The 21,218-nt window shown below is 40.1% G+C and overlaps 1 protein-coding gene across 1 annotated transcript in view; it reads right to left on the bottom strand.

The window, feature by feature from the left end:
- Positions 1-21,218, bottom strand: part of LOC134356875 (transketolase-like) — a 45,231-nt gene that overhangs the window by 10,399 nt on the left and 13,614 nt on the right. Inside the window, exons 5-11 of the mRNA XM_063068098.1 lie at positions 18,775-18,966; positions 15,418-15,545; positions 9,884-10,077; positions 9,451-9,615; positions 5,208-5,364; positions 4,816-4,946; positions 2,026-2,109 (exon numbers count right to left, since the gene is read on the bottom strand). Coding sequence (XP_062924168.1) covers positions 2,026-2,109; positions 4,816-4,946; positions 5,208-5,364; positions 9,451-9,615; positions 9,884-10,077; positions 15,418-15,545; positions 18,775-18,966 — 1,051 coding nt within the window. The remainder of the gene's footprint in view (positions 1-2,025; positions 2,110-4,815; positions 4,947-5,207; positions 5,365-9,450; positions 9,616-9,883; positions 10,078-15,417; positions 15,546-18,774; positions 18,967-21,218) is intronic.

Raw genomic sequence — 21,218 nt, 5'->3', positions numbered from 1 at the left:
CTCATGGGAGGCTCATACAGAAAATTAAGATACATGGGATCAATGTTTGGATTCAGAAGTGCCCTGCCCATGGAAGACAGAGTGATGGTTGAATAGAATTATTCAAGCTGGAAGTCTGTGATTTGTAGAAATCTGCAAGAATTTGAAATGGGACCTCTGTTGTCTGGTATGTTTCTAAATCACCTGGATGAAAATGTGTATGGGTCGGTTAATAAATTTGCAGGCGATACAAATATTGGTGGTGTGGATAGCATAGATGACTGAGTGAGAGATAGCCTAGTTGCAGATATGGACAGAGAAATGATAGATGGGAGTACTGCAGGTTTATTCCATCAGTGAGGAGCTTGTTAGAAGAGCTGGACCCCATGCAGCCCTTGATGAAGGGTCTTGGTCCGGAATGTGACTGCATATTCATTTCCATAGATGCTAGCTGACTTGCTGAGTTCCTCCAGCATTTTGCCTTGCATTTCTAGCATCTGCAAATTTTTTCGTGTCTGTACTGACCTTGTTGCTGCCTGCTACAGATGAGTGTTGGAGTCTGTGCGTGAAGGCAGTGTGCAGTCTTAGAGCAAGTGATTGTCTTAGACATTTTTCTTGTGATCCCAAGACCCTGTTGGACATTGATATTGTGGAATGCTGAAAACAAGAGAAAATCTGAAGACGCTGGAAATTCAAACAGCACACACAAAATGCTGGAGGAACTCAGCAGGCTTGACAGCATCTATGGAAAAGAGTACTGTTGACGTTTTGGGTCGAAACCCTTCAGCAGGACTGGAGAAAAAAAGATGAGGAGTAGATTTAAAAGATGGTTTTTGGGGGGGGGGGGTGGAAAAGGAGAGAGAGAAACACAAGGTGATAGGTGAAACCTGAAGGGTGAAAGGGACAAAGTAAAGAGCTTGGAAGTTGATAGGTGAAAGAGACAGAAGGCCACAGAAGAAAGAAAAGGGAGGAGGAGCACCAGAGTCAATGGGTAGGCAGGGTGGCTTCCTCATGACAGTGGAGGACGCCATGGATAGATATATCGGAATGGGAACGGGAAATGGAATTACTGGAAGTTGAAGAAATCAATGTTCATGCAAGTTCAGTACACTGGTTTATTGGCAAGACCAAAGGCAAGGCAGCTGTCTGGCCTTGGTTGTAACATGCTGCCTGTTCATGGCTGCACAGGAGAGAGGTGTCAGAGTCAGTGCTTAGGGGTGATGTTGCACGGTGTTCATGCTGGTGACAGTGATCTCCAGTGTCCACTCAATGAAAGACACGCTGGATTACATTCATCTGATGACTGCTGTGGCTTTGTTCTTGCCAACAACGCTCATGGATTCAGGGATTTGGGCTATATTTTTTGTGATTATGTTTACTGATATGTGCTCTATGTTTTGTTTTGTGCTGTGCATGACTGTTGGTACTGAGTTTTGTACCTTGGCCTTTGAAAAACGCTGTTTCATTTGGCTATATTCATGGTTATTCTTGTATGGTTGGATGACAAATAAATTGAACATCTTCAGAATTGCACCAATATGTTGGACCCAGGACAGATCTTCAGAGTTGCTGTCACATTATAGCACAGCTACTTGTATTTGAATTTTCACATGGTTTTGTGGATAATTCTGTACTTGAGATGACTCTTAAATGCTAGGCTAATTTGCATCAAGATGACACCAGCAGGATTGGGACCAATTCTCAACTATTTAAACTAAAACAGATGCGTGTACAATATAAAAAAATCTTGATGCATGATCATCAATAAGTACAATATTTAATATAAGCCCTTGAATTCTCTAAATTAATGATACTATCGATAATATAGTTGGTACAGCCCAGGAACAAACTGTAACAGGGTAAGAAATAGATAACATCAAAATGGATAACTAAAAGCCACGAAAAGAGTCCAATCCTCTCATGAGAAAAAGATACTGCTAATCAAGCCTGCTTGCCTACAACTGGAGTGGCATGTTCATTCAAACAAGAATAAAATGAGAAGCCGCTCCATCAGTTTTCATGAATAACTTCTGCTACCGTGCTTACCTTAGCTTTTCCAACCTCAAATATTTCAGTATTTTTATAAATTATTGTAGTCTCTGGACGACTGGTTCGAATGAAGCAGATACCCTAGAGGTGAAACCAAAATTTCAGTTAATAAGTAAAATATGGCTACATCCACAGAAAATATTCCAAATAGAACCAGTACTGGACATCATTGAAGAAAAACTGTTGTATCTGATTCAAGATTATGGTTCAGCTCCATCTAGGGAAGGAAGACATAATATTAATTGAAACTTCAACACAGATTATTCACTATTTAACCACACTGTGAAGCACTTTAAGTCATCTTATGACCATGATACAAGTACACATTTTTTTCTAAACAAGGTCAAATGCCATAAATCAGTCTTGGTCAAAAATAACACTGCATTTTGGTCACAAAATGACCTTAAGACACAGGACCAGAATTCCACCATTTGGCTCATTGAGTCTGCTCCACCATTCCATCATGGCTGATTCATTCTCTCCCTCAGTCCCCTTCTGTGCAAGTCTACAATCAAACCAAATGTTAATTTTATGAAAAATTTATACTATAACTTTCAATCATTTTCAGTTAATTGGGCTGCAAATCTACTGCCCTGTGAATCTAGCCGCACAATTTATTACTGTAATGCAGAGCAGAATGCAGTTGCTAACTTTTCCCAAATACCGCAGTGCTTAAAAAACATTAATGATGCTTGAGAATGCTAAAAATCTGTGTAGAGAAAGAAAAACAGAGTTAACATCTTTAGTTTATGACCTGTGGAATTGTTTCAAGCAAGGCCTTGTCATTCTGGAAATATAAAGACCAGAGAAATGCTGGAACACTCAGGAGGTCAGGCAGCATTAGCAAAAATAGAATAAAAGCTAACATTTCAGTTTGAAGACACTTGATCAGAACTCAGGAAAGAGAGAAAACAAGTTACTTACAAGTTACAAAGAAGGTGAGGGAGGAGGAATGGAGAAGACAATGGCAATACCTTTGATTGGATTGGGGACTTTAATGCCATGGTGATGAAGCCATCTAGATGATAGATTAAGTTACAAAGTAAGCAAAAAGGACATGTAAAATCTATACAACATATGTCAGAACTGCTGGAAATGCCTAGTCAGTCAGGTAGTGTTAGTACAGGAGGAAAACAGTTATAAGTAACAGATGGATAAGCTACAGCGGAGGAGGCCAGAGAAAGCAAGTTCCCTGAAATTGCCAAAAATCGATATCCATCCAATGTACACAGACTGAAGATGTTCTGTTCTTCAAGCATCATTGGACAACATTGAAACGGCAAAGGAGGCTAGAGAGATGGAAGTGGGATAGAAAACTAACATGATAAAGCGATTGAACATAGAATGGTCACCCAGCCTGCATTTGGTTTCTCCATTAGAGGAGACCATTTTGTGAGCAATGGATGTAATAAATATACTTGACTGAAGTAAATTGCCGCATCACCTGAATGAGTTATTTGATCCGCTGGATAAGTTCAGATAAGGCAAAAGAATTGGTGTGAAACTCCCTGCTGTGTATTGAGAAAGTGCTATTAAGAATGAGATCGGTATGGGAGTCACACAGGAATGGGTCCCTTCAGAATGGGGAAAGTCTGTCTGATGGTATAATCTCATTGAAGGTAGCATAAACTGAAGAGGAGTGGAAGGTGAGGACCAGCAGAACTCTAACTTTGCTCGTTCGGGAGCAGGAGTTCAGAACAGAGATGCAGGATAAAAATGTGGTACAGTCAGTGACTATTGTAGTTAAGATAGCTATCTCACAAGCACCTGAATGGAACTGAAGATATGATGGAAATGGAGGAACATGAGGGTCATACAGCACAGAAACAGGCCCACTGAGTCCAAGCCATTAATCCTATTAATTCATAAATTAACCATTTATCCTATTCTAACTCTTGCATCCCCAATTCCATCCCAATTTTCCTGCCACTATCAATTGCTAGGAAAATATATAATAGCCAATTAACTGAACAAATAGCATGCCTTTGGCATCCAAAAGGAAACAGGATCATCCAGGAGAGAACATGTGGTCACAGGGGGGGAGTATGTGCAAATTTTGCATTGTGCTAATGTTATCTTGGGAAAATGGAAATGGTTCAGGAGGCAGGATGGGAGGAAACATAGTTGAAATCACTATGGAAATCAAAGGACTTTAAAGAATGTTTGTCACTAAGCCCACTGGAGGGAACAGAGTGGTCCATAAAGGAAAGAGAAGACTCAGAACATGGACCACGTGAGAGAAAGGCAAAGTGGAAAATGACAGCAAGAGTAATAAACCTCAAGTTCCGTATGAGTGCTGGAAGCAACACTAATACAGTCATCAATATAGCAGCAAGTGCTGAGATAAGGAGCCCAAGAAGGACTGAAACTAGGAGCATTTGGGAAGAATTGAAGTTGTTGTTCAGTGTGGGAACATTCAACCAGGCACATCTTGATTGATAGAAATGCAAGTGAATTGCTGCTCCGTCTGAAAGGACTATTTGGATTCCCAGATGTTGAATGTGACGAGGTTAAAGAACAATAGTTAAAGGAGAATGATTAGTGGAATAAAATAACTGATAAGCGAATGGTCCCCTTGGAATTGACTTTCAGAATTCTATAGATTTTCTTTTGATTTTCAAAGAATCGTCATCCTCAAATTGATTCTGCTGTCTATTCTCAGGACGACTGGGTTACGTGGTCATTTGGGGGGAGAGGTTGTGGAACGAACTGATGGTTTAAAAGTTGCTCTGCTGTTAGGAGCCCTGTGGTTTTAAAAGGTGCTGAATTAAAGTTTGCAGCCTATACCTTGGTGTTAGCAGCTAGTTCCACTGCCCGTTCAGTTGAGACAGCATCACTTGGATAGAAGACTGTTGAGGAGGGAATGGCACGAAACAAAGCCAAATCTTCCAGTCCCATTTGTGAAGGCCCATCCTCACCTAAAAAGAATTAGCAGCATTAGAGAATATTCTACTGCTCTTGGAGGGAAATACAAGTTTGGATTCCAAAGTAGGGACAAGATGAAGGAAAATTCACCTGATACCTTTCTTTGCTCATAGGTAATGTACAACCACTTATAGAAGTTACTGAAAAACCTATACAAGCCCACACCTAGGGCAGGTAGAATGCTGGAAAGGACATTAAAGCAAAGCCTCCAGATGAATTCGGGATTTTAGTAGAAATATTTAGAGTAAACTCACCAATTGAAATACCACAGTGGGATCCAACAAGATTAATATTACTTTCAGAAATTGCTGCCATACGAATCTGATCAAGCGCTCGACAAAAGAAAGTCGCAAAAGTGCTGGCAAAGACAACGGTCCTGTCCCGTGCACAACAGCCTACACCAACACTCACCTGCAAAGAAAAGGTAACTACTGTACTTAGACAATTACATTTGTAAAATTAAAGATCATTTTGCTTTCATTTTCTACCCTCTACACATTGATTGCCAAAATAAGGCAAAAAATGTAAGTGACCAAAAAAAATCTTATAGAACCATAGAACACTACAGCACAGAAAATAGACCATTCGACCCTTCTAGTCTGTGCTGAAACATTATTCCGCTAGTCCCATTGATCTGCATCCAGTCCATAACCCTCCAGGCCTCTCCCATCCATTTACCTATCCAATTTATTCTTAAAACTTGAGTGAGCCCGCATTTACCATGTCAGATGGCAGCTCGTTCCACACTCCCACCACTCTCTGAGTGAAGAAGTTCCCCCTAATGTTTCCCCCTAAACCTTTCCCCTTTCACCCTAAAGCCATGTCCTCTCATATTTATCTCTCCTAATCTAAGTGGAAACAGCTTATTCACATTTACTCTGTCTATACCCCTCATAATTTTGTAAGCCACAATCAAATCTCCCCTCATTCTTCTACGCTCCAAGGAATAATGTCCTAACCTGTTCAATCTTTCCCTGTAACTCAACTCCTGAAGACCCAGCAACATCCTAGTAAATCTTCTCTGCACTCTTTCAATCTTACTGATATCCTTCCTATAGTTAGGTGACCAGAACTGTACACAATACTCCAAATTTGGCCTCACCAATGTCTTATACAACCTCCCCATAACATCCCAACTCCTATACTCAATACTTTGATTTATGAATGCCAGGATGCCAAAAGCCTTCTTTACAACCCTGTCTACCTGTGACCACCACTTTCAGGGAATTATGTACCTGAACTCCCAGATCTCTTTGTTCCTCCGCACTCCTCAGTGCCCTACTATTTACTGTGTATGTCCTACTTTGATTTGTCCTTCCAAAATGCAACACCTCACACTTGTCTGCATTAAATTCCATCTGCCATTTTCTGGCCCATTTTTCCAGTTGGTTCAGATCCCTCTGCAAACTTTGAAAGCCTTCCTCACTGTCCACAATGCCTCCAATCTTAGTGTCATCAGCAAACTTGCTGATCCAATTTACCACATTATTACCTAAATCATTGATATAGACAACAAATAACAATGGTCCCAGCACAGATCCTTGACGCACACCACTAGACACAGGTCTCCACTCTGATGAGCATTCATCCACTACCACTCTGTGTCTTCTCCCACACAGCCAATTTTGAATCCAGTTTACAACCTCTCCATGGATACCTAGTGTCTCAACCTTCTGAACTAACCTCCCATGTGGGACCTTGTCAAAGGCCTTACTGAAGTCCATGTAGACAACAGCTACAGCCTTTCCTTCGTCTTTCCTGGTAACCTCCTCGAAAAACTCTGCAAGATTCATTAAACACGATCTACCACGCACAAAGCCATGCTGGCTATCCTTAACCAGCCGTTAGCTGTCCAAATTCTTGTATATCGGATCTCTCAAAACACCTTCCAATAATTTACCTACTACTGATATCAGGCTCACCAGTCTGTAATTACCTGGTTTACTTTTGGAGCCTTTTTTAAACAACAGAACATGAGCTACCCTCCAATCCTCTGGCACCATACTCACGGCTAAGGACATTTTAAATATTTCTGCCAGGGCCCCTACAATTTCTGCACTAGTTTCTCTCAAGGTCCGACAAAATATCATGTCAGGCCCGGGGGATTTATCTACCTTTATTCGCTGTAAGGCAGCAAGCACCTCCTCCTCTTTAATCTCTGTATGTTCCATGACACTGCTGCTTGTTTCCCTTCCTTCCATATACGCTATACCAGTTTCCTGAGTAAATACTGATGCAAAAAGTTTAAGATCTCCCCCATCTCGTGAGGCTCCACACATAGACGACCACTTTGATTTTCTAGGGCAGTGGTCCCCAACCTCCGGGCCGCGGACCGATACACTGCTGCAAAGCATGCAGGGGTGCAGCAGTAGCCGGGACGTACCCAGCACATCTTTAAGAAAAAAGCCGAAATAAACAAGCTAATTCATTAGGTGCCGCCTGGCACATAAACGTCGACCCAGATCAGAGGCGACGCAATCGGCAATCGCCTCTGATCTGGGCCGACATTTATGTGCCAGGTGGCACCTAATTAATTAGCTTGTTTATTTTGGCTTTTTTTTCTTAAAGATGTGCTGGGTGCGTTCCCGCCACCGCTGCACTCTTCGCGGAAATGTATCGGTCCATGGCCCGGAGGTTGGGGACCACTGATCTGGGGGACCAGTTTTGTCCCTTACTATCCTTTTACTCTTAATATACTCGTAGAAGTCCTTCGGGTTTACCTTCACATTATCAGCCAAAGCAACCTCATGTCTTTATCCCTTGAAAACCAAGGTTCCCTATGCCTGTTAACTTTGCCTTTAATCCTGGCAGGAACATGCAAACTCCGCACTCTCAAAATTTCGCCTTTGAATACCTTCCACATACTGAACACATCTTTGCCAGAAAATTTATCCCAATCCACTCTTCCTAGATCCTTTCTCATTTCCTCAAAATTGGCCCTTCTCCAATTTAGAACCTTAACTCGAGGACCAGACCTATCCTTATCCATAATTAACTTGAAACTAATGACATTATGGTCACTGGACCCAAAATGATTGCCTACACATACTTGTCAGCTGACCTGTCTGGTTCCATAATAGGAGATCAAGTATTGCATCCTCTCTCGTTGGTACCTCTATATATTGATTTAGAAAACTTTCCTGAACACATTTGATGAACTCCACACCATCTAACTCTTTCACAGTGTGGGAGTCTCAGTCAATATGTGGAAAGTTAAATTTCCCAACTATTATAACTTTGTTTCTTACATCGGTCTGCTATCTCTCTACAGATTTACTCCTCCAATTCTCTCTGACTATTGGGCGGTCTATAATACAACCCTATTAGTGTGGTCACACCTTTCCCGTTCCTCAGCTCCACCCATATGGCCTCTGTAGACAAGCCCTCCAGGCTGTCCTGTCTACGCACAGCTGTGATATTCTCCCTGACTAGTAATGCCACTCCTCCCCTTTTCCTCCCTCCCCCTCTGTCACTTCTGAAATAACAGAACCCCGGAACATTAAGCTGCCAGTCCTGCCCCCCCCCCGCAACCAAGTCTCACTAATAGCAATAATGTGTAATCCCACGTGTCAAACCATGCCCTAAGCTCATCTGCCTTACCTACAATACTCCTTGCACTGAAATAGATGTACCTGAAAACATTTCTATCACGTACAAACCTTTGATTACGGTCTATACATGCAGTCCTAGCATGACCTTTATCCTCCTCCACCTCACTATCGGCTCTAACACTCTGGTTCCCCTCCCCCTGCAAATCTAGTTTAAACCCCCCTGAGCAGAGCGAGCAAACCTACCTACAAGGATGTTAGTCCTCCTCCACTTCAGGTGCAAACTGTCCCGTCAGAACAGGTCCCACCTTCCCTGGAACAAAGCTCAATTGTCTAGAAACATGAAGCCCCCCCTCCTGCACCATCTCCTTAGCCACGTATTTAGCTGCATTATTTTCCTATTTCTAGCCTCACTAGCACGTGGCACAGGTAGCAATCCTGAGATTACAACCCTGGAGGTCCTGGCCTTTAACTTTGCACCTAACTCCCTATAATCTCTTTGCAGAAAAGAGATCCTCCTCCTTCCTATCCATGTCATTGGTCCCTACATGGACCGTGACATCTGGCTGCTCACCCTCCCTCCTGAGAATACTGAGGACTTGATCTGAGATATTGTGGACCCTGGCACCAGGGAGGCAACAGACCATCCGGGATTCTCGATCTCTCCCACAGAACCCCTTATCCTCATTATACAAATGTTCACACTATAAACAATCACAAGTGATTTCTTGCTACAGTGTAAACACTCTAGCAAGAAAAAAAATAGCAAATAGCTAAGATTATTTGGGTGGCAACGCAGGAGCAAACAGAGTTGGCTGGTACAGAAACAGAGAGATGAAAATAAGAAACTATCCTAGAAAGCAGCAATCAGTCTCAATTTTATCATAAGCCACTATTTATCCTTACTTTTAGTTTTATTTTCATGCACAAAATAAATATTAGAAGTTACCATGTTCTGCTCTGCAATGAAACATTCAACAAAACGTGTAGGATGTTCTTTCTTGAACAGCTCTGAAAAGGTGGAATTCTTCGTATCACCATCTAAAGCAATCACATGCTTATTGCCATGACCCAACTTTGACAGTGCAGTTCCATATGCTTTCCGTGTAGCTACCTGAAAAATAACCAATAAATAATTTTTTTTTTTAAATAGGGAAAGTTCCTTTTATCCCAAAAAAAGTTATTTATTTTCCTACCCAGCGTCAGGTCTGGATTGCCTTTCCTCCATTCCAATCCCACCAAACTATGAACTATCTGATGCTCAAGATGTCATTCATCCACTCCCCCAAACCCCAGTGTAAATCCATATTTGCATTTTAATTCTGAGAACACACTAATTAGAGTTCATGACCAGGACCAGGGATATTAGTGGGATTGGTTACCTTCTCCTGATGTTTGTACTTTGGTGGTGAGCTCAGTTTAATATTTTCAATAGATACAGTTGGTGCATCATTCACTGGCTGCCCTGGGGTAAGCTTCTTGCTGTTCGTGATTCCAGATCTGATGGAGTTAATGATTCCTTCCACTTTATCTTTTGGAATGGGTTTACCATGCCAATTTTCGTGATCCTCAACACCTGAAAATATTTCAAACTTAGAAGGCAACACAAACATATGTCCACAAAGTCCAATAGTCTCAGGAATTCAAAACCCACTGATTAGCAAATTTGCTCAAACTGCTATGATCCAGCATGGAGAATTTCTTACTTCATCCTCCAAGCTTTTAGAACACACAGAATACACACAGCAATCAATATTAGACTGCATACATTAAGATGCATTTTCCATTCAGGAACACCTAACATTAAGGAATAAAGCAACAGTATTAGTAAGAAAATTTGCTGATTTTGTGCACATCACATTCAGTAGAATTAAGTGAAGGCAGGTTCCAGCTTTAAAATAGAATTGCTTTAAAATTGATTGTATTGCAATGTCCTCATCTTGACAGTCATTCAATTTTCAGACATTTCAGAATAATTTAGGACTCAAACAAAATTGGCACACAGGATTGTTTGCAAATTAATTATTGAATTTAGTTAAACAGCTTAGTACAGGTGCACATTCCTTTATCCGAAATTCTGAAATCCAAAAAGCTCCAAAAACCGAAGTTTTTTTCACCAACAGCTGACGTCACTCAGGTGTGACGTGGCAGCACTAGCAGAGGCCGCCAGACGTCAGTTGTGGCTCAGCGCTCGTACTGGTTACACGTGCATTTGCTGTTCACTGATATTTTGTGTTCACTGTTGACTTTGTGTTTAATTTCACCGTGAAAATGTCAAAAAGAGCTACAGATACCCCTATGGGTAACAATGAGAAAAAGAGAAGTATCTATCATTATCAATAAAGCAGAAAGTGGAGTTATTACAGAAGCTTGATCGTGGTGTGTCTGTGCAGCGTCTTACTGAAGAAAATAGTGTCAGAGCTACCACTGTATAGGATTTAAATAAATAGAAAGACAAGCTTCTGAAGTTTTATAGTGACAGTGACGTTCCACATTTATTTCAATAAGTCATTTACCATGTGTTTGATTCGGTTCGTTTGAAGCTGTATATTTTTATGTTTTATTGAATGTTTTTGTTGGAAATAAATTTTTTTCTTGTCACTATTCCCTAAACAATACAGTATAACAACTAATTACATAGCATTTACATTGTATTAGGTATTAAGTGATCTAGAGATGATTTAAAGTATATGGGAGGATGTGTGTAGGTCTGGTGCACCGCCGGGTCCTAAAGTCCATCGCACTGAGACAGGTTAAATAAGGGACTTGAGTATACATTTTTTTTGGTATCGGGGGCGGGGGGGGGGGGGTCCTGAAATCCGAAAAATTCTGAATTCCGAAATGCAACTGGCCCCAAGAATTTCAGATAAGGAATTGTGGACCTGTACAAAGAAAAATTCTTGAAGAGTTCACATTAGTCCTGTTCTGCTTATTCTCCCCCCCCCAACCCCATTGTGCTTTCGAGAATACTCCGTGCCTATTACCAATAGAATTACATTAGTTTTCTCCATGGGAATTATCCTTCATATGGATTTCCAGAAAATAAAAAAAGATTAAAAGAATTCAAGGCCAGTCAGGCTACACAAGAGCTATGGTATATTCTAGCCATGAAAATTCTCCAGACGCAAGACAAAATATGCACCCTAGTCTTCCAGGGTATCACAATTGCTTCGGCACCATAATTTAGAAATGACACATGATCTAATAAACTTGCAACCAAATATTGCTCAGCAAGCCATCTTGTTCATAGCTGTTCCTTAACTTTTACATTTTAGAAGCATTTGACTGTTTCCAAGAAAACATCCAACAATCAGTGGCTCTGAGATAGGCATTGCTCCTAGACTGGAATTTCCCAGTGGCCAACTATGCTAATTCCTATCCCCATTCTAATATATTGGTCGATGGCCTCGTCTGCCACGAGGCCACTCTCAGACTGGAGGAGCAACACTTCATATTCTGTCTAGGTAGCCTCCAAGGTGATGGCAAGAACACTGATTTCTCCTTCTGGTAATCTGTTCTCTCCCCTCCCCCTAGATAAGAGAGAAGGGAAGAGATGCGCTCAGACTGATGGTTTGAGATGTGTTTATTTTAATGCAAGGAGGATCTTGAACAAAGTGGATGAGCTTAGAGCGTGGATCAGTACTTTGGAGCGGTGATGTTGTGGGCATTACAGAGACTTGGATAGCTCAGGAGCAGGAATAGCTACTTAGAGTGCCAGGCTTTAAATGTTTCAAAAAGGACAGGGAGGAATGCAAAAGAGGTGAGGGCATGGCACTGCTGATCAGAGTGTCATCGCTGCAGAAAAGTCATGGAGGCATTGCCTACTGAGTTTCTGTGGGTGGAAGCTAGAAACAGGATGGGTTCAATAACTCTACTGGGTGTGTTTTTTTTTAATATATAGACCACCCAATAGTAACAGGGACATCGAGGAGCAGATAAGGAGGCAGATTCTGGAATGGTGCAGTAATAACAGGGTTGTCGTGGTGGGAGATTTTAATTTTCCAAATATTGATTGGCATCTCCCTTGAGCAAGGGGTTTCGATGGGCTGGAGTTTGTTAAGTGTGTTCGGGAAAGTTCCCTGGCACAGTATGTAGGTAAACCTATAAGAGGAGAGGCTATACTTGATCTGGTATTGGGAAATGAACCTGCTCAGGAGTCAGGTCTCTCAGTGGGAGAGCATTTTGGAGCTAGTGATCACAATTCTATCTCCTTTACCACAACATTGGAGAGGGACGGGAATAGACAAGTTAGGGAAGTATTTAATTGGAGCAAGGGGAAATATGAAGTGATCAGGCAGGAACTTGGAAGCATAAATTGGGAGCAGACGTTCTCAGGGAAATGTACAGCAGAAATGTGGCAAATGTTCAGGGCATATTTGTGTGGCGTTCTGCATAGGTACATTCTAATGAGACAGGGAAAGGATGGTAGGGTATAGGAACCATGGTGTGCAAAGGTAGTTGAAAATCTAGTCAAGAAGAAAAGCTTACGAAAGGTTCAAAAAACTATACAATGTTAGAGATCTAGAAGATTGTAAGGCTAGCAGGAAAGAGCTTAAAAATGAAATTATGACAGCCAGAAGGGGTCATGAGAAGGCCTTGGTGAGCAAGATTAAAGAAAACCCCAAGGCATTCGAAAATTATGTGAAGAGCAAGAGGATAAGACGTTAGAGGATATGACCAATCAAATGTGACAGTGGAAAGGTGTGTGTGTGGAACCGGATGGGATATACACCAGGCTACTGTGGGAGGTGAGGGAGGAGAGGGAGGAGATAGTTGAGCCTCTGGCGATGATCCTTGCATCATTAATGGGGATGGGAGAGGTTCTGGAGGATGGGAGGGCTGCAGATGTTGTTCCCTTATTCAAGAAGGGGAGTACAGATAGCTCAGGAAATTATAGATTAGTGAGCCTTTTTTCTGTGGTTGGTAAGTTGATGGAGAAGATCCTGAGAGGCAGGATTTACGAACATCTGGAGAGGCACAATATGATCAGGAATAGTCAGCATGGCTTTGTCAAAGGCAGGTCATGCCTTATGAGCCTGAATGAATTTTTGGAGTATGCAACTAAATACATTGATGAAGGTAGAGCAGTAGATGTAGTGTATATGGATTTCAGCAAGGCATTTGATAAGGTACCCAATGCAAGGCTTATTGAGAAAGTAAGGAGGCATGGGATCCAAGGGGACTTTGCTTTGTGGATCCAGAATTGTCTTGCTCACAGAAGGCAAAGAATAGTTGTAGGCAGGTCATATTCTGCATGGACGTTGGTGACCAGTGGTGTGCCTCAGGGATCTGCTCTGGGACCCCTTCTCTTCGTGATTTTTATAAATGATCTGGGTGAGGAAGTGGAGAGATGGATTAGTAAATTTGCTGATTACACAAAGGTTGAGGGTGTTGTGGACAGTGTGGAGGGCCGAGGTTACAGCAGAACATCGATAGGATGCAAAACTGGGCTGAGAATGGCAGATGGAGTTCAAGCCGAATAAGTGTTAGGTGGTTCATTTTGGTAGGTCAAATACGATGGCAGAATATAGTATTAATGGCAAGACTCCTGGGAGTGTGGAGATCAGAGGGATCCTGGGGTCCAAGTCCATAGGACATCCAAAGCTGCTGCGCAGATTGAATGTGTGGTTAAGGCGGCATACAGTGAGTATATTGGCCTTTATCAACCGTGGGATTGAGTTCAAGATCCGAGAGGTAATATTACAGCTATATAGGACCCTCGTCAGACCCCATTTGGAGTACTGTGCTCAGTTTTGGTCACCTCACTATAGGAAAGATATGGAAACTACAGAAAGGGTGAAGAGGAGATTTTCAAGGATGTTGCCTGGATTGGGGAGCATGCCTTATGAGTGAACACGGCCTTTTCTCCTTGGAGCGAAGGAGGATGGGAGGTGACCTGATAGAGGTGTGTAAGATGATGAGACGCATTGATCATGTCAATAGTCAGAGGCTTTTTCCCAGGGTTGAAGTGGCTAACATGAGAGGGCACAGATTTAAGGTGCTTGGAAGTAGGTACAGAGGAGATGTCAGGGGTAAGTTTTTTTTTTCAAAAAAACAGAGAGTGGTGAGTGCGTGGAATGGGCTGCCAGTGATGGTGGTGGGGTGGATGCAATAGGGTCTTTTAAGAGACTCCTGGATAGGTACATGGAGCTTCAAAAAAATAGAGAGCTATGGGTAACCCGAGGTAATTTTTAAAGTTAGTACATGTTTGGCACAGCATTGTGGGCTGAAGGGCCAGTATTGTGCTGTAGGTTTTCTATGTTTCTATGTTAAAATGTTAACTGTTGATTCATTTCCATAGATGCTGCCTGACCTGCTGAGTACCTCCAGCATTTTGTTTGTATTGCTCTTGGCATACAAGTTCACATAAAATTTGCAGCACAGTCATTAGGCTCAATTTGCCTTTGCTAATGTTTATGCTCTGCATATCCATCTCCCACTCTTTCACCCAATGGTATTTATGAATCTAGTTAACAGCACATCCCATAAAGTAGCATCTAGCTTCCCCCTGAAAGTAATTATGCTATTTACATAATTACTCAAGGTTAAATCAGTTAGAATTACAAGTGATTTATATTTATGACCCAGTGCATTGGACTTCCAACACGTAAACATCTCCACAATTATGATGGGATAAAATAGATGAAAAAATATGTAGATGGAAAGAGATTACTGGATTACACTTTAGCATTTATCAATTTCGCCATCCCCGTGGAATTAGAGATAAAAAAAAGTAAACGGCATGAACAATGAGCCATAATGGGAATTTGATTCAGCGTCTGTTACTGTTAGTGCTCCTACGCAGTTACTGGCCTGCTCTCTTTGCATAACAGTTTTGATGTTAATGTATTCAAATATAGACCTCTGCACTCATCAAAACAAAAATAGAATTTCCATTAAAAATTAGTCAAGGTACCTTCGATGCCTTTTCCTTTAAGAGTCTTAGCAATAATAACAGTTGGTTTATCGTTGACCATGCCAGCCTGCCAAAAAGCTTTGCAGAGTTCATCTATACTGTGTCCATCCACCACTTCAGCATGCCACCTGAATAGAAAAGTTTATAATTTATGATTAAATCATACTGACCGACACAAATACCTATTCAAGCTGTTGACAAGAGGATATAGTAACTTAGTTGGTTTCAAAAGAGCTAGTCATAGTAAATGTACAAATTAGTATGCAAGAAAATTATCTGGTCAATTAAAACAATGGGCTGAAACTCACTGACTTGGTGCCAGAGACACCAGAATAAATGCTCCTGGCATGCTCATGCCCTCACTTTCCTGAGCATTTTGCAGATGATTTAATGCTTCTTAGGACTGTAGCAAGTCTGAGCAGTGACAGGGCATTCAAAATCACCACATCCAACTTTGTTGGCTTTAAGAGTTGTTACTAAATTTTAAGTTTTTAAAAAGTCTGGCATTCAGAGGTATTTCACATATGGAAACTTAATTAATGTTTAAAATTTTGTTAAAATGAAAAATTCTGAAATTATCACATAATATACCAGTTATTAAAAGTATTAATATAAGCAACTTAAAGTAGCTTTTCTTTGCAAATGCCTCCCAAGTCTTTGTCTTGTAATTCCTATTAGAACAAACAGGACGCAGTGTTAAAATATACGGGATTTACTGCTGTTAATTAATTAAAGGCCAGTAGTTCCATTCCAATAACTAGTAATGGTTAGTAAGTTCTGGTCTAATATTTAACTGACTACTTGTTACAGATTAATTCAGAATCAGATTTATTATCATTGATACATGTCAGGAAATTTGTTTTATTCAGGACAGAAATACAATACAAGGTTTTGGAGTATTGTAAGCAGCTTTGGACCCTTTATCTGATAAAGGATTTGCTGGTATTGGAGAGGATCCACTGGAAGTTTACAAGAATGATTCCGGGTATGAGCATTTGATAGCTCTTGGCCTGTACATTGTAGTTTAGAAGAATTGGAAGGTAATCCTAATGAAAAGCATTTCAGGATGTATATTGTATACATTTCTCTGACATTAAATGTACCTTTGAAACCTATCGAAAACTGAAAGGCCTAGATAGAGTGGACGTGGGGAGGATGCTTTGTGTAGTGGGGGAATCTAGAACCAGATGCCATAGCCTCAGACTATAATGATGACCCTTTAGAACAGCGATGAAGTATTTCTTTTAGTCAGAGGGTGGTGAATCTCTGGAATTCACTGCCACAGACAGCCGTGGAGGCCAAGCAATTTGGGTATATTTAAAGTGGAAGTTAATAGCTTCTTAATTCGTAACAATGTCAAAGATTACAGGAAGAAGGCAAGAGGTTAGGGTTGAGAGGAGAATAAAACAGCCATGATGGAATGGTGGCATAGACTCGATGGCCTAAATCTGCTCCTATGTCTTGTGGTCTATAAGCTATTAAAAAAAAAACAAATATGAAAAGGCACAAATATGTGGAGGAACTCAGCAGGCCAGGCAGCATCTATGGAAAAGACTAGTCAATGTTTAGCAGGACCAGTATTTTGTGTGTTGGTTGGATTTTCAGCACCTGCAGATTTTCTCTTGATAGTGATTAGTGCAATACTTAACAGTGCCAGTGACTGGGCCAGTTCCTGCTACTGTCTTTAAGGAGTCTGTATGTTCTCCCCAGGGTGTGTGAGTTTCTTTCCACCCATATTCCAAAGACGTACAGTTTAAGATTAGTAAGTTGTGGCCGTGTTCTGTGGGCGCCGAAGTATGGCACATTCTTGGACAGTGTTGGTCGTTGATGCAAAGCAACACATTTCATTGTATGATTTGATGCACATGACAAAAGTCCAATCTTTAAAGTAATGATATTAAGATGAATACCAATCACCTCATACACAGTATTGTAGGTTATTGCCCTTCAAGAACTCAGCTACAGTAAGTACTTTTTAAAATGTGACAACAGTCTCTGCCTCCATTGCTCTGTCAACATCCCTACTCTCATTATTCAAGCGATGATCTAAATTATCCATCAATTATCGATTATCTTAAACTTAAGCTCCCAGTTGCTGGTCTTTTTGCAAGGGAAACCTATCTGATTTATTCGATACAGTTTCTCAAGCTAATACAATTTGCATTTAAATTAATAATTATTAAATGTTCATTCAGCCTCCTCTGTTTCAAAGAAACCAATCTTAAGTAATTAGGTGTTCCTCTTCATAATTCTCAAGCATCCTTTGGCAATACCTTTATATCTTTTCATGGAAACGTGGTGCTCAAATACGCAGAAATTCTGCAGATGCTGGAAATCCAGAGTGACATAAACAAAATAATGGAGGAACTTAGCAGGCCAGGCAGCATCTATAGAGAAGAATAAACAGTCAATGTTTTAGGCAGAGGCTCCTCATCAGCACTTACAGTGCCATTGATCCGGGTTAATATCCTGCCGCTTTCTGTAAGGAGCTCAGAATTTGAAGGGTCTCTGCCCAAAACATTGTCTCTATTATTTCCCTCCAGTCACCTTATGTAACCTGAGTTCCTAAAAAAAATTGTGGGTTGCTCAGGAACATGGACTATACTCTAATTATGATCAGGGTTTAGCAGTTCTAGAATGACCTGTATTCCATGTCTCACCAAAGGACATGGTAACTTTGAAAAACATGCATCAGGTATATGTAGACCAGCATTTAAAAAATATTCCTGTCCCTCTACTCCTTTCAATATTCTACTGAATATCATGTATTCCCTCATCTTTTTAGCATCCCAATAATGTATTACCCTACACACCAAACTGAATCCTATCATGTTATTTTTCTGCATATTGAACCAATACGGTGATAACTTCTTGTTGATTAGAAATTTCTTCCTCACTATCAATCACATGGCCAACCTTTATGTCTGGAAAGTTCTTAACCTTAACCACTTTTTTGGGTCTAAATGATATAGATCGACACTTGGTAAGTAAGCATAAAAATGTAATTGATTATGCTGTGAAGAAATAACAACATTTAGATAGCATTTTTCAGAATTTTGAGTTGCTCCTGTGTGATTTAGAGCCAGAGAAGTAATTTTGATGAGATTACTGTTATGATGTTTGGAGCACAGCAATTCAGAATGCACACAGCAACATCCATAATTAGTAACTAATCATTCAACTTCCTGAAATATTAGTTGAGGTATAAACATTGACAGTACCCCTGTGCTTTTTGTCAAAAACTATTGTTTAATCAATTACCAGTATTTAAAAAGGGAATAGGTTGTTGTGTCTTTCCTCTTTCCCGGTAACCAACATTTGAAATTCCACATCTGAAGTTCAAAATTGCAAATTTACCCAAAAGATTCACAACGTTTGCGATAGATTTCAACTTTGTGCTGCAATGGAGTAGGTTCACTTTGACCCAAGCGGTTCACATCCAAAATAGCCATTAAATTGTCAAGTTTGTAGTAAGAAGCAAATGCCATGGCCTCCCAGACTGAACCTTCAGACGATTCTCCATCTCCCAGTAAGCAGTATACACGGTAACTATAAGCAGAGAAAAATAGAACATCTATGAAATTCCTAGATTTCTCATGCCCAGTTTAAAATCTTGTTTTAAAATTGAGGTCATTTTATGAAAGCCAATAAAAGCCAAATAAAGTAATTCAGAGTTCAAAATTAATGCAATCTCAACATTCTCCTAAAAGCTTTAATCCAAAATTAATGAATTTAACCAGGAAACTGAAACAGAGTCAGAGGCTGACTTGAGGTAAAGATCACTTCGCACAGTAAAATTTAATTAGCAGTTGACACCATCCTTTATTTGTTTACAAACTGGAGCAACTTTTTCACATTATTAGCTGGATGTCCAGTAACGTAGTCAAATACAATATTTAAAATTGAGTTTGAATGTTTGACAAAAAACATTAGATTCAGGAAAGCGAACATGAAACCAAATTAACATACAACCAAAATTCTAAATTGATAAATTGCTCTGAAACAAGAGTCTGATCCTAATTATTACTGCACACGTGCCTGTGTATTTTGAGAAAACTAGTACTTTTCATTAAAATGTAAAAAATACGACTCAGAATGAAGTTTTCAAATTTGTTTCATTACTAACTTTGATACACAATTTTAAAAAAGAACTTGTGCATTATACTTACTATGCCACAGTAGTGTTATTTAATGTGGAAATTATCAATTTAATTCATCAGAATCAATGGTGGTGCTTAGATATCTCTAATTCCTTAAATTTAAAAGTTTCCAATGCAAATACCTGTCAAAAATAATTTGTAATTATAAATGTTCCCTAGTACTTAAAGGGATCCTTTTAAAGCAAGAAAATGTGTTGCAAAGTGGAAAGTATATGAACATTTAAAAAAAATATCAGATTCTGGGTCTAAAGTAAAAGCAAAAAAAAACTTATATGGAAAGAGAAGCAGTTATTTTTTCAGGTCAGAGACCCTTCATCAGAACTGGGAACGAGTTGAACAGTCAAATATCTCTTTCCCAGTTGAGACCAAGGATCCTTGACTTGAATACCTAACCTTTTCACTTTGCCCAGATGCTGTCTGACCTGCTGAATGCTTCATTATCTATTTTACACAAGTAAAACCGTTGGAAGTCACTATGACTAAGCACCTTTTTTTAAAAAAAAGGGAACAAACTCATCAACAGACAGTATTTGTTGTAAGTTTCAGTTCCCATCCATTGCCCATGGCTGAACAATTTCCAGTAATAAAATAATTGCGGATTTATCAATCCGATTTGCTAATACAAATACTGAAACACCTACTCATGCCTTATTTGCATGGAATTTAAGTACATTTGGTATCCCTTAACCTATGTTCCCTCTAAGCTGTGCACGTGTGCGCGCACACACATTTTTCAACCAGCGCACAAAGGAAATTAATGTGCGCACAAAAGGTTAGTTACCTAAAATAATGTAGTAATGAATAATTATACTTATAGAAAATAATCTTTTAGCTAAATGTTTCTGTGAACTAGTTAGACGGTTTTTCAAATACCACAATGCACGTCACTAATTTACGTTACCCCACCTTTCCTGTTCCTGTTTGTACAGCTGCATCACGGCGGCAGCCATCTTTGGTGGACAGTGTTCATATCGTAAAGTTTACAAAGATCTGATTCAAATCCTGTAGATAGCTTACCAAGTTTTTATTGAAAAAAATATTGATTCACTATGTCGAATTTAAAAGAAGCAAAGGGTGTGAAGCACAAAAGCACTGCAAATTTGTTTAAAGTTGAATGGCTTAACAAAATAGTGGAAACTGCTACACCGAAAGCTCATGAGGTCATGAACATTCAGCTACGAGAAATATTTATGTACGATTCGGAAACTGGAGTTATCTGTTTGTATTGTCGTGATGCGCAAGTTGCTGGAGAATTTGCTAGTGGGAAGAAGTGGGATGATATTTGGAAACTTGACTTTTTGAAGCATCATTTGGTAAATAAATCGCATGTGGTCAGTGTACAAAAGCTCAAGCAACAGAACCCATCACTACCCGTTACAGGAGTGCTACACATGTTACGGTTCAGTGCAGATGAGCAAGAGCAAAAACAATCAAACGCAGAGATCAAAGTTCTTGTCGACAGTGTGTTGTCAGCTGTTAAAATGAATAACTCTTTACATTCAGTTCAACACATTAATGAACATATGGAAAAGTATGTTCAACTCCCAGACAGTTGGCGAAGCAAAAATTATGCGTTCGAATTTCTGGAGACTATCAACTACATTGCTCAGAAAGACATGTTTGAAGAAATAGCATCAGCAG

Source organism: Mobula hypostoma, chromosome 15 (genome assembly GCF_963921235.1).
Source record: "Mobula hypostoma chromosome 15, sMobHyp1.1, whole genome shotgun sequence".
In the NCBI taxonomy this organism is placed as follows: domain Eukaryota; kingdom Metazoa; phylum Chordata; class Chondrichthyes; order Myliobatiformes; family Myliobatidae; genus Mobula; species Mobula hypostoma.
This window is presented reverse-complemented; position numbering and strand designations above follow the sequence as displayed.